Source organism: Heloderma suspectum, chromosome 3 (genome assembly GCF_057233095.1).
Source record: "Heloderma suspectum isolate Gila_16-S chromosome 3, 16-S_ref, whole genome shotgun sequence".
Taxonomy (NCBI): domain Eukaryota; kingdom Metazoa; phylum Chordata; class Lepidosauria; order Squamata; family Helodermatidae; genus Heloderma; species Heloderma suspectum.
Window position 1 is genome coordinate 35,816,897 of NC_139460.1, and position 14,440 is coordinate 35,831,336.

The window sequence follows — 14,440 nt, forward strand, 5'->3', positions numbered from 1 at the left end:
AGACTACTTTCTAGTTGCTTTCTGCCACAGATACATGCTGAAATTCCTGCTCAGAAGCTACATAACTGCTTCTCTCTTAGTGCTATCCCATTGCAGTGATCCCATTAGCCCCATTAATATAATGTAGAAATGAATAATCACATGTGTACTATCTGCTGGCATAGTTTGAATTAAAGAAGAATAAAGTTCAGTCATGCCAGCACTGTTTGTTCAGATGGAAATGGGATATTTTTATTCCTGTTTTAATTCAACAACATACAAGGCATAATTGCTTGAAAAGACCACAAGGTAGGAAGTGAACATTTGTAGGCACTAACAGAGTATATGTAGGATGCTCCCAGTTCCCTTCTCCCTAGTAAAGAGAGATGATCCTCCCCTCCCCACCCCCATTGTGTAACTGGATGGCAGAAATGTGAAAATAGCTACCACTGGTGCATTTATTTCCTGAAGTGTAATTCTTTCTTTTTGGCAAAGGGGCTGTAGCTCAGTGGTAGAGCAAGGTTTGCATGCAGAAGATCCAAGGCTCAATCCCCAACTTCTCCAGGTAGGGCTAGGAAAGAACCCTGCCTGAAACCCTAAAGAGCCACTGCCAGTCAGTTTCGACATGATGGTCTAACCAGGTATAAGGCAGCTTCCCATGTTTCAGAAGGAAAAACGGATTCTTCTCATTCTTGCAGGCTTTGTTTCTGGGTTAACTGGAATAGAGAGAAGAGGAGGAGAAACTGCTTGGTAGCTTTCTGAGGCATCAACCTACATATTCCCATTGCAATTTGGATCTTTAAAGGCCCATAACGTTCTGCAGTTGACACAGTGGGCCATGACACAGACAGATATTCAAAATCCTTGAACTCCTATAAGTTGTTAAATGAGAAGGGAGATAATATAAGTAAGTCAAACACCAATTTGTAGTTGACAGCTGCTAAAATATCTTGACAATTTAGATTCTGAATCTTGTATTACTTTTTCATGTTTAAAATGACAGATAAATTTTAGGTAGTATTTGAAAAATGTGGGGAAGCTTTCCTGTAATGCAGTATAAAGAAGAGGATATGGTTTCTAGCCTGTAGATCGATAATATACACGGCCATCTCCAGACCAAGATATGTTTACCACTCAATTTACTAGTGTACTATTAAGAATACGTAATAGTGTATAACTGAAATAAAGGCAGATAATTTAAGAAAAGATCAATTTCCTTTTCACTGTCATCTTGTTAGGATGTATGGTGTTATTCAAAGGCGTGTTCTAAAGATCTAAAATGTAGCAGTCTGGTTAATAACTGTATAGTCTTTCTAGATACACCTCATTGACTTGTAAGGCTTTGAAATCACCAACATTAAGTAGTGCCAAGATATTAATTGGGTAGATCTGCAGGAGACAGCATAATGTGTTATTCAGAAGTTGTTGTTGTTGTTCAGTCGTTAGGTCGTGTCCAACTCTTCGTGACCCCATGGACCATAGCACGCCAGGCCTTCCTGTCCTCCGCTCTCTCCCGGTGTGTGCTCAAGTTCATATTCATGGCATCGGTGATGCTATCTAGCCATCTCATCCTCTGCCGTCCCCTTCTCCTTTTGCCTTCAGTCTTTCCCAGCATCAGGGTCTTTTTCAGGGAGTTTTCTCCTCGCATTAGGTGGCCAAAATATTTGAGCTTCAGTATCTGTCCTTCCAGTGAGCAGTCAGGGTTGATTTCCTTTAGGATGGACTGATTTGACCTCTTTGCAGTCCAGGGGACTTGTAAGAGTCTTCTCCAGCACCACAGTTCGAAAGCATCAATTCTTTGGCCCTCAGCCTTCCTTATAGTCCAGCTCTCACAGCCATACGTTGCTACTGGGAAAACCATAGCTCTGATTATACGAACTGGGGTGCTGGGGGGTGCACAGACGCCTTGTCTGTCCTGATGGGATGTCAGGGTGCTCCATCAGGTATGTGATTAATGTGTGATTAATGTATACATCCCTTGTATGATTAATGTGGTCTTACCTGGCCAAGATGGAATGCTACCATTATTTCTCCTATATTTTCCCTTTTTGTCCATGTAACTTAAAAAGTGGCATCTATCCTCTTATAGAATGATGTGACATTAACTCATATTTATGCTGTGGGTCCCATAGAAAAGCTTGCTCTTCTCACTCGAGTTTGTACCTAGTCATTTTCCCCTTTTGATATTTATACCTTTCTTTTTTTTTTTGCCTTCCCACTTTGTGTTAAGTTGTTGAACTTTTGTTTCTTGTGGTTCAGTGCCTTAGTGTTAGAACTGAAACGTATGATCTTTATCTTCAATAGAGTTTGTAATTACCTCAGTTATTGTGTTATTTATAACTGTGATCAGCATACTTTGTTATTTTATCTAAGTACTCGATGCAATTTTGAACAGCTTTGGATCCAGGGACAGACTCCTGTGGAATACAACTCCTTTCTGTCTTACACTGAACTATTCTTTTGAATGCTGTTTTCAGAGAAGTTGTGCAACAATTAATGTGCTGAAAGCCCTACTGAGGTTAAAATGATGTATCCCCGCTCAGTTTTGCATATCTACCAAATTATTTATCAAATAGCAAACAATGGATGTGACATCATTTGCTTTTGACTCACCCATATGGCTTCTAGTAATAATTTCCAGTTCTCTGCTATGCACGCACTGTTTAGCAGCCAAGCATTGGGTCTCTTCAGAATTTCAGACGAGCAAGCATGAGCCTCAGGCTCACATGCTTCCTGCTCTCCTCATCTGTAGAGACTGGTAACTATCTTGTATGTCCAAATGTTACAAACCATGGTTTGCCTGCAGTTTGTGGGGAAATTGTGGATTGTTGCAAACTGAGATTGGAGTTTTCTAGTCTTGGTGAATTAGCTTCTACCAATCCCAAGTGGGCAGGAAGTCATCAGAGGCAGGAGCAGGGACAGATCTAGAGCACCAGGCCAGGACTATTTAATCGAGTAACTGGTTGTCATTGGTGCAGATTTCTGTAGTTTCTTACGTATACCTGAGTGCAGTTCATTAGAGCCTCTTCTTAGAAATTAATTCAAATCTGGCACTTATTTACGTTTTTATTTACTTGCTTTTGCTTCTTCATCCCCCCCGCCCGACTTCTATTCTCATTTTGAAAATCCATCTGTAATGAAGCCAATTACAGGCGTAGTGCCACACAAGACTATTTCCTTTTGGATGACTGCCACCACACTGCACAGACATCCCCTTGGCCGGTGAGGTGCAAGGATGTTAATGCCTTGGGGATATTAACTTGGGAATTGAGGTAATGCCAACTGACTCTGATGCCACTGGGAGAGAGATTCCGCCTGCTCTCCCCTAATCCTTTTTACCTCAAACCTTGTATCATAAAACCTAAGGGGCTGGGCTCATGGGAGATGCTCTTTAGGGTGTTTCAAAGTAAGCAGCCAATGTATAGTATCCAGATTGAAACCAATGTATTTAAAAGTGCTTGGCTGGATTGTGCTGAGTTTTTGCCCAATTCACAATACCTTGTGAAAGCATCACTTACTACACCATCATATCTGAAGCAAGGAAGCATTTTAGGAACACTGTGGGGTTTGCTACAAAGATCTTTGAAGAATTTTAAAATGACATGGGATATATTCTGCCTTTTGCCTAGCCCCTCTCATGCATTGAGAACCATCTGGAATACACTACGTGCAGATAAAACAGCCCTCACATTTAAGAATGAGATTAACTTGTTAGCATCTTCTGTTGTTAATTCTGTAATCCGTCATGTGAAAGAACAATGCAAAATGCTGTTTGTATCTTGGGGAGGGGCAGTTGAATAGTTAACTAGCTCCATGCAATTCAAGATTGCATATCGGATTGGAGAGAGGCACCGTCAAATGGTAAAATGCTGGCTTCTTTTTTCTATGCTAGCCTTCCTTTATAGTCAAGATAACAGCTTCATCACAAAGATCTATGTTCAAATAATTCAAAAAAGAGAAATAATATAGTGGTTAATGTTTGTAGCTGATCTATTAAGCTGCTTTGATATTACTTGTAAACAGTTACTTTTCTTATACTGTTGGTTGCATGCCTTTGCATTACTTACATAGCTCTGTACAGTTTCATATCTAATATATGGTAAGAGCAACTTGCTTCTATTTTGGTTTTGAAGGTTGAATTGCTATAGTGAATCATTTTGTCCTTAGAAACTAATAATAATAATCACAATCACAATAATGATCACAAGTAGTGAGTCTGAATGTTGTTTTTGAGTCCTTGATACACAGTGTAGGTCGTGAGCCTCTATAAAGAAGCAATAATTAAGAGATGTGAATGTTTTTCTACCTTCCCTGCCCTTCACAGTTTTGTTTGCCCAGTGGTATTATGCTGTGTCATGCTACGTTTCTTGGTGCAGTCTGGGCACCTATTTGTGACATAATAATGTTATCCATGTTTTGCTAAGAGAAGGTTTCTGGCAGTCTTTGGCCCCAGGACTGAATCGGAGTCAGTTGGTGTTATTGACTGGGATGCTATTGCATTTGTAGAAGCTTGAGAGAGTGCTTGTGCACTCTCCCTTTTTCCAGGGGTCTTCAGTGTCTCATTGGTGCAAAAATTCTAATGGAGCTAAGTGGTTGGAAGCACCCTTCTCATGCTCCTGATTCTCACAGTTCAGACTTGTATTGTTTTCTGCAGGGCCCCACAACTATAGGGATAGCACAGGCCATACATCTGGCTTTCTGTAAAAAAGAACACACACCCTTGACATATGGTTGTTACCTCTACAGTGTAAAGTGTGAGACAGGCTACATATGTCAATGATTTGTGCAAACTTTCCTCAGAAAAGGAGGAGGGAAGATTGCATAGATATGTGTGCATATAGCCTAAGTTGCACATTATGTTGTATGCATGGCAGAGGTGCACAGGCCTTTTCACATGCACACATGCTTGCGCATGCAATATGTAGGGTGGGCCCTGCTCCAGTAAGTATGAGCTGGCTTTGTGTATGAAAGGAGACAACTGAACTATTTGTATCTAAAGAGTAGGTATTCAAGGACACACATACCCTGTCATGCTAATCCTAGCTGACCTAACACTAACAGATTCAGATCTTGATCCTGAGCATGTTCCTTAGTAATTTCCGTTTGAAATCACAGGGACTTCCTGATGTGCTTACATTATATCAGGATGTAAGTAAATTCTAGCTAAAGGAAATCACAAAGAGCTGCACCACTGGATCAGAAAGACCAAAGGTCCATTTATTCCAGCATCTGTTTCCCACAGTAGCCAGCCAGTTATTTCTGAGAAGCCCAGTAGGAGGGCATGAAAGCAATAGTCCTCCCTCGCTGCTACTCTGAGCTACTGCTTCTAAATTTGGAGGTTCCATTTAGCTATCACTAAATATATTGACTTTTGTCCTAATACTTTCTCTTGTTGATTTCCCAATAAAAAAGAGGTAGGAAATAAATGATAATGAAAGTAGAAAAATAAATAATTTTACTATAGTGTTTGGCTGGAGGCCTTAACACCTCCTACCTAATACTTGGTTTACCAAACATATTTAAAAATATTTAGGGCTTCTCTGCTATGAGGATCTGTAGACTTTTTTGTCTTTCAAGGAAATATTTGAAGAACAGCAGATTGTCTGCTCCTCTAGAACAGGGGTTCTATGCTATTCAGATTTCCCAGAGACCCCTGCCAGCATGGGTAGTGGTCAGGAATGCTGAGGGTTGGAGTCCAAAACATCTGGACATCTACCTTCTGCCCATCCATGCTCTAGAAGGACATAGTAGTGGTAAAACATCAGTACCTGCGATCTGTCTTTGGCCATTCTGTTTCCTTTGTTCTTGACTACCAGGGTGTAAGATTCTGAACAAAGACTTTCTCCCGCTTCAGACCTTACTATGATGGCTTCAGTTCCTGTCCTTCACACAGCTGTTCTAGAAGCAGCTGCTAATTTGACTTTTTGCCATTTACTTCTGTTTTGAAAGTACAAGCAACTTGAGGCCAGGCTAATAACCATGAAGTTGCTGTTAATTAGAATTATCCATTGCACTGGGATGCTGTGAATGCTTCTTACTTTCCATTTGCCTTCTCTTTGAAGAAGTGACTACATTCACTTCTGTGGGAAAAAATAAGGTGTTGTACAATGTTGCTGTAATGTCAGGAACTTTGAATGATGGAGGAACGGGCAGACAAAACACGTGCGTGTGTCATAATGATGGGTGTTTGGGCACTGTCTGGCTCTCTTCACACCTTGGCTTTTTAGCAGGATCGTTCTTCTTTAATCACTGGTTTTCACGGGAGCTTTAAATGATTCCGCTGTTCTCCTGCTGCTATCTCACAATGTTCCCTCCCTCTTCCCGTGTTATCTGAGAATGGGAAAAACCTGGCATTTTCTGTGTTTGCGATTGAAATTGACATTTTCCCCTTTGTGTATTTCCCCTTTAGCGCTGTGTCCCGCTTTGTGTGGGCATGTGCTAGGGGGTATTGCTGGGCAGTGTTGAAATACATTGTCATGACAACAAATCTGTGGGGTGGGTCACTGACCACGCTTCCAGTGACTGTTCCTGCCTCTCTCCCATTCCACTACGGGTGCTTGAACTGTAAAATGATTAACCATCCCAAATGCTTCTCTGAGATTGCCCTGAACACAGCAGTGCTTACTTCTCAGTAAACTCATTGGCTGTAAGGCTTTCCTTTCCAGGGAGTAAGTGCCACTGAAATCTGTGTGGCTTGCTTCTGAGTAGGGATGCATAGGAGTGCATTGTAAGTCTACTTAGAACAGTAGTCTTAAGGTCTCCCATCCCCTTCAATGCATTTACTTTGAACCTCCCCCTCCCATTGATGTCACTGACTGCTTCTTCTCCCTTTTGCTCACAAGACTGATAAGCTTTTTTCCTCCCAGAGTGCATGGGGGAGTCTCCCTTCTCAGCCATGCAGGAGAAAGGCTTGACAGTTAGGATTTCAATGGGTATTAAAAGTGCCTTCTCCCCTGAATAAATTCATAATGCAGAGCTTGGAATGGTCATTTTTAATGGTTTCTTTTGTGTGTGTGGAGTTTTAGATAAGGCAGTAATGCTGAGGTGGTTTTCCACAGTACTCCCTCCCACCTAGCTAGGCACTATCTCTTCTCCTAGCCCACCTTGCAGGGTCGTTGGGAAGCTAGAATAAGGGGGAAGAGCAACAACAGTGCAGGCTGGGGGGAAGCAAGCTGGGTCTAATGAAGAAGGTGTCCCCCGATAAGCAGTGGCCGGGGGGGGGGGTGCTGCTGCTAGGGATGGCTTGGTGCATTGACTGTATACAGGTCTGTTTGTGGATATCTTACTTCTGTAGTTGGGAACCCGGATCCAGAACTGTCACTTGAGGCACAGGTGAACTCAGTGGCACGGAGCACTTTTTATCAGCTTAGGCTGGTATACCAACTACGCCCTTATCTGGACAGAGATAGCCTAGCTACAGTGATCCATGCTCTGATAACTTCTTGTCTGGATTACTACAATGTGTTATATGTGGGGCTGCCTTTGAAAACGGTCTGGAAACTTCAGCTGGTCCAAAATAGGGCAGCAAGATTGTTAACAGGGACTGGCCAGCGAGCTCATATTACGCCAGTACTTTTTCAGCTTCACTGGCTGCCAGTCCATTTCCAGGCCCGATTCAAAGTACTGGTATTAACATTTAAAGCCCTTAACAGCTTGGGGCCAGGTTATCTGAAGGATCTCCTCCTCCCATATGTGCCTGCCCAGACCTTAAGATCATCCTCAGTGGCCCTTCTCCGTGAGCCCCTGCCAAAGGAAGTGAGGTGGGTGGCTACTAGGAGGAGGGTTTTTTCTGCTGTGGCACCTTGGCTGTGGAATGAGCTCCCTAGTGAGGTTCGCCTTGCACCTACATTGTATTCCTTTCGGCGCCATGTGAAGACCTTTTTATTTTCCCAGGCATTTTAGCATTTTAGCTTTCTAGACTTTTAGCTTTGCTGTTTTGAATCTGTATTTTAAATTCCTGCACTGCTGCTAGGTTTTATTGTGGTTGTATTGTTATATTGTGGTTTTAATGTTCTATATATTTTAAATTGTTTTATTGTGTGCCGTTTGGTTTTAATTTTTGTGAACCGCCCAGAGAGCTTCGGCTATTGGGCAGTATAGAAATGAAATGAAATCAATCAATCAATAAATCGGTATACCCTTCAAACTCAGTAGCGCAAGCAATATACTGCATTTAATTCCATCACACACTGACATATTTAGCAGAGAAGGACTAGCAGTGCCAGCAACCTCGGGGTAAGCCACCGAGAACACTCTCTCTCCCTTGCCACAAAGTCGGAGGAAGGAGGGGACCAGCTCCCATAGCCCAATGTCCAGGCCACTAGAAGGGTTTCGAACTTCCCTCCTACTGTGGAGGAGTGGAGGGATGGGCAGAGCCATCAGTCATGTTACAGGAACCAATGATCAGGGGAGGGGAGGGGGCATGGAGCCAGCAGCCCCCTTCTGTCCTGATTTTTCCATGCAGCTCTGCCCAGCCATGAAAAGGTATAGAGCAGAGGGACATGCTAAGAGAGATGTCTGTATACAGGGCCAGTCTAAATCCCGTAAAGGATCTGGAATCAAAAGGACTGGTTTGTAGTGGGATAGAATGCCAGGTGTGAAGACAGCCTCTGTCTTTTTGTCTCTCTGTCCCTCCATTCTTCCAACCATAGGGGTGACTAAGAAATAGAGCTGAGTTCTTAGCGGCTCCCCATGCAACCAGCTTGTGTTCTAAGCAGAATGCTGCTTGTTTATTCAAGCTTAATCTGGGATAAAGCTGAAAGGAAAGAAACCTACTTATGGATGATTCCAGTGTTTTGGGAGGCAGGTCTGCCCCCACCTCAGCGGTGCCCCTGAGTAGCTTGGTCACAGCGTGTACTGATTTAAATTGACAACAGAAAAAAGACGGATCATTTTTATTTAAAACAAGATTCCCATTCTGGAATTAATGTGTCTTCTGAACAAATTGTGCATGCTAATTGGTTGGTATAGCACATATGTTTTCAGTGAAATAGAGCCTTTATTCTTTTCCCTGCACTTGTAAGTACTTACAAACATCTTGCTATTTGTGAGTAGCCAATTGTTTTTAATTGATACTTTACAAATAAGTTCAATTTCATATGATCAGCAGAAGCCTTCAAACACCATGTGTGCTATAGATATGCTGTATTTCACTATAGTCTTTCAGCTTTTGATATTTGTGTGCTGTGCTGGATTTCCCTTTTGAGAAAGCAGTGTTAATGTTGGGAGGTTTTGAGAATTCTGGCCAACAGAGTTAATTGGTTTTATTATCTTTAGGAGCTGGCCACCGAAGTGTTTTGGTTCTGGCATATGTTCTCAGGTTGAGTCCTTGTGAATCCCTGGATGACTCAGAAAGAGAACCTAGCTAATTCCTCTTCTCTAAGGCACCTTAATAAATAAGTACATCTACTAAGGAAGAAGGCTGCTTTGCACTTTTTCATAAAGTTTTCATGAGATAGGCAGCAACAGTGTGCTCTCGCATCCCTTGCAGCAGTAGGGGCCACTTCCCATCCAGTAGTATTCAAACCCTGTTCTTGTACTGCAATGGCAGCTGCTGCTTTTACAACTTTTGGGGGGAGTGGTGTAAGACTAATGTTCTATTCTTTTCTTTTACAGATATTGAATCATGCCCTTAGTCAAAAGGAACATTGAACCTCGGCACCTTTGCAGAGGAGCTCTGCCTGAGGGAATTACTAGTGAATTAGAATGTGTAACCAATAGTACCCTTGCTGCTATTATACGCCAACTTAGCAGCCTAAGTAAGTCACTAGATGGTTTTTAAAATCCTGATCTACTTTTTTTGTATATTTGTTTTTATGAAACGTTGAGTCTGAGCCAATTTAAAAATTTGTTTTGGCTGGCCTGTGGGGTTATCAATCCTAGCACCCATGCCATGTGAAGAGGCTGAATTAGTGGGATGAATGCATTGCCACCCTGATTTTGTATCTTATGGTCTCCCACACAGCACTTCCCTCTTTTAGATGCCTGCCTTTACAACTGGGCCCCAATTAGTGTGGTTACAGGTCAAGGGAGATATGGCATTGGAAAGAGGGCTAGCCAGCTTAGGGGAACATGTTCCAGACAGTTAAAGGCTGTGCTGTGTTCCAGCCCTCCCCCCACCTGCAGGCATGGGGGATGCCCTATCAGCTTGCCCTCGGGCCTCTGGATGCTGCTGTTAAATGCCAGATCAGTTCAGAATAAGACCTCCCTTATCCATGATTTAATAGTGGATGAGGTGGCTGATCTGGCATGCATAACTGAGAACTGGGTAGGTGAGCAGGGAGGACTTAGTCTCTCCCAGCTCTTCTCACCAGGGTACTTGGTTCAGCATCAGGGAAGACCTGAGGGCTGGGGATGGGGCAGGGGTTGCTGTGGTCTATAGGAGTTCCATCTCCCTCAGCAGTCTCCCTGTCCATTTGATTACTGGTCTGGAGTATTTGCACCTTGTGTTGGGTCAGTGGGACAGATTGGGGATTCATCTGGTGTACCACTTACCCCACTGCTCAACAGACTCCCTATCTGAGCTGAAGTGGTCTTGGGTGTGTTGTTGAGATCGCCCACACTGTTGGTTCTGAGGGATGTCAACATTCATGCTGGGGGAACCTTGTCTGGGGCAGCTCAGGATTTCATGGTCTTCATGACAACTATGGGACATCCCAACATGTCATTGGCCCAACGGCCCAACGCATGTAGTGAGGCGTACTCTAGATTTGGCTTTCTCAACCAGACATGGAGATGGTGATCTGAAGGCAGGGAACTTTGCTTCAGTCTCTTTGTCATCATCAGATCATTGCTTGCTGAGGTTTAGACTTACGTCAGCTTTTCCCCTTTGCAAGAGTGGGGGACCTAGTAAGATGGTCCGTCCCCAGAGGCTAATGGATCCAGATAGTTTCCAGAGGGCTCTGGAAGATTTGGAAGACAAGGGAGAGGGCCTTTTTGGTGGTGGCCCCCCATTTATGGAATAATCTCCTTGATGAGGCCTGCTTGGCACCAACATTGTTATCTTTTCGGCGCCAAGTTAAAACTGCCATCTCAGGCATTTAGAAGTAGAGAATTTTAAAGGATGTTTTTTGGCTGGGTGCACTCACCCCCTCTTCCCAGCTGCTTGTTTCCCCTTGCCAGTGAGGAGAGTTTTTGCTGCTCAGGCCATGTGGAGGTGGGTACATGCAGCATTCCTGACTGTAGGACTTATCCCGGAAGAGCAACCTTCAGTCAAGCTGAAGGATAAATGTGGGAGTTCTACACTTGATAGCTTGCAGAAAGGACCAGTGCTGTAGTGACAACATTTAACTCTTTGAAGAGACCTTCTCTGTGAGAAAATGTATGTGACACAGTGATTAAAACAGATAGGGAGACCTCCCCTTCTTTCTCTACAGGCAAGCATGCTGAAGACATATTTGGTGAGCTGTTTAATGAAGCCAACAACTTCTACATAAGAGCAAATTCCCTTCAAGACAGAATTGACCGCCTTGCTGTCAAAGTTACCCAGCTGGATTCAACTGTCGAAGAAGGTGGGTAATTGCCTTTGAGCATTGAGCCAGAAGTTATATTGACATGAGTGCAGTAATTAATTGCACAACAATGACTACTTTTTCCTTTGGAGTTGGTACTGAGTGATATTTCATCTTGCCTTTTTTAAAAAAAGTGGATGCTTTGGGAAAAGGTCTCTGTGGGTGTGGAGGAAAGAGACGAAAGACAAAGAAGAACAAATATTAGAACCCCGTAATATTTCCACTTAAGAATCCATGCCCTTGTATCTCTTTGCAGGAGTTCTACCTTTAATTGGATTTACTGTTGGGTATATTTCGTACATTATTAATTTAATTTGATGTAGGTTGATAAGGAGGTAGAAAATTAAAATTGTGTCCATCTTGAACTTTTTATTCTATAATATTGTTATAAACAGAGCTACTCTATTGTAAGCTGTCACCAAAGAAAATGATCCTTTGACATTATACAGTCAGGGCCAGAAATGTTGGAACAAGGATAACTGTTTTGGCAGTTGGCGTCTGTACACCACCACATTGAAGGTGAAAGGAAACACACCCAGATGGGAGCGAAGTCAGGACTTTCAGCTGTAATTCAAGGGGTTTGACAAAAGTGGTATACTAACCATTCAGGAAGTACAGCCAGTGGCATACACACATACCCATCATTGGTGGCTCATAAGTAATGGAACGAATGGCTGGCAAGCAGCTGCATGGCCAGGTGTGGCCTGTTTCCTGGGTACCCCATGACCAATCAAGCAGATAAAAGGCCTGGAGGTGGTTCTGAGTGTTACATTTGCATTTGGTAGCTGTTCACTGGAACTCCCAACATGAAGTCCAAAGAGGTGTCCATGCGAGGGAAGGAGGCCATCATTAGGCTGAGGAAACAAAATAAACCCATCAGAGAGATAGCAAAAATAGTGGGAGTGGCCAATACAACAGTTTGAAGCATCCTGAAAAAAGAAGGAATTAACTGGCAAGCTCAGCAACAGCAAAAGGCCTGGCAGACCACGGAAGACAACTAAAGTGGATGACCGCAGAATTCTGCTCATGGTGAAGAGGAACTCTTTCACAATATCTAGCCAGGTCAAGAACGCTCTTGCGGAGGTAGGCATGTCATTGTCAACATCTACAGTCAAGAGATGGCTTTATGAATGTAAATACAGAGGCTTCACAACAAGGTGCAAACCACTGATAACTCCCAAGAATGGAAAGGCCAGATTAGCCTTTGCCAGCAAACACCTAAAAAAGCCTGCCCAGTTCTGGAATAAGATGGACTGATGGAACCAAGATTAACTTGCACCAGAATGATGGGAAGAGAAAAGTACGGAGAAGGAAAGGAGCAGCTCATGATGCAAAGTATACCACATCATCTGTCAAACATGGTGGAGGCAGTGTGGCATGGGCATGTATGGCTGCCAATGGAGCCAGGTCACTGGTGTTTATTGATGACCTGAGTGCTGATAAAAGCAGCAGGATGAATTCAGAAGTGTATAAGGCTATACTTTCTGCTCAGATTCAGCCGACTTCTGCCAAACTGATAGGACGCCACTTCATATTGCAGATGGATAATGATCCAAAACATACAGCAAAAGCTACCCAAGAGTTTCTCAAGGCAAAGAAGTGGGATGTTCTTCAATGGCCAAGTCAGTCACCTGATCTCAACCCAAAAGAGCATGCTTCTCACTTACTGAAGACAAGACTGAAGGCAGAAAGACCCACAAACAAGCAGCAGCTGAAGGCAGCTGCAGGAAAGCCCTGGCAAAGCATCTCGAGGGAGGAAACTCAGCATTTGGTCATGTCCATGGGTTCCAGACTTCAGGCAGTCATTGACTGCAAAGGATTTTCATCCCGGTATTAAAGGCGATCCTTAAGTTTGAAATGATGTTGGTTTATTCCATTACTTAGGAGCCACCAACAACAGGGATGTGTGTATGCCACTGGCTGTCCTTCCTGAATGGTTAGTGCCCCACTTTTGTCAAACCTCTTGAATTACAGCTGAAAGTCCTGACTTCGCTCCCATCTGGGTGTGTTTCCTTTCAACTTTGATGTGGTAGTGTACAGAGGCCAACTGCCAAAACAGTTATCCTTGTTCCAATATTTCTGGCCCTGACTATATAACCAGAGTCTTAGAACATTGGATGCAGTTATGTGCTGTTAGAGCCCATTGATTTCATTGTGATTAGGCTACCTGTCATGATTCAGTGGCAGTGTCATGATGTTGCTCTACTTCAGCCTTCCCCAGCTTGGTGCTCTCCAGATGTTTTGGGCTTCAACTCCAATCAACCCCAGCTAGCATGGCCAATAGTGAGGAATCCTGGGAGTTGTAGTCCACAACATCTGGATGACACCAGGTTAGAGGAGGCTGATTACATTGTTGGCCCACATACATGCAGTTACCTGCCATACAGAACAGCTATCTCACAGAGGCCGTTTCAGGTGCCTTTTATGATGATCTCCAGAACTTCTCATATGTTCACTATACATGAGGAGGAACAGAATTGCACCACAGGTCCTACCCCTGATTTCCATGTATAGAACGGAAGGTCTGAAAAGGGGCAACTACATGTGGAAGTCAGTAGTGTGGAGATGACAGTTGTGGGGCCAGCAGCGTGAACCGGTTCACCTCTCCTTGTATAGAATAAATGTGTGGAGGAGAAGATCTGAAAGGAGTTAGCATGGCAGCTGTGTTGTGAAAAACAGCCCTCCATATGCGACTGAGTGCTAGTTTATGCACTATATTTGTGCCTCATCAATTAGTGACTTATGCTACATCACAGGTTTAAATACTATATTGGATGCAAAATGAATGCTTATTCCCTTGCTTGTGCATGTGCACAGTTGTGATTGTGCAGATGATCGTATGATTACCGCAGCCATTTTGAATAATCAGGCCATGGCAGGCAAGCTCTGTGGCTTATGGTGGGCGAACCTGGCAAGGTTCGCTTATGCAAGGGCTAAATAACCCTCGCATA

At 43.4% G+C, this 14,440-nt stretch overlaps 1 protein-coding gene across 4 annotated transcripts in view; it reads left to right on the top strand.

Moving 5' to 3' along the window:
• The window catches only part of WASF3 (WASP family member 3), a 64,374-nt gene that overhangs the window by 27,827 nt on the left and 22,107 nt on the right, over positions 1 to 14,440 (top strand). For 2 of the 4 annotated variants that reach the window (XM_084842927.1, XM_084842924.1), the window contains exons 2-3: positions 9,595 to 9,737; positions 11,355 to 11,489. In XM_084842927.1, the coding sequence (XP_084699053.1) occupies positions 9,605 to 9,737; positions 11,355 to 11,489 (268 nt within the window). In that variant the 5' untranslated portion in view covers positions 9,595 to 9,604. Of the gene's footprint in view, positions 1 to 677; positions 887 to 9,567; positions 9,738 to 11,354; positions 11,490 to 14,440 lie in introns of those variants that run through there. The other 2 variants (XM_084842925.1, XM_084842926.1) reach the window with 2 other exon arrangements.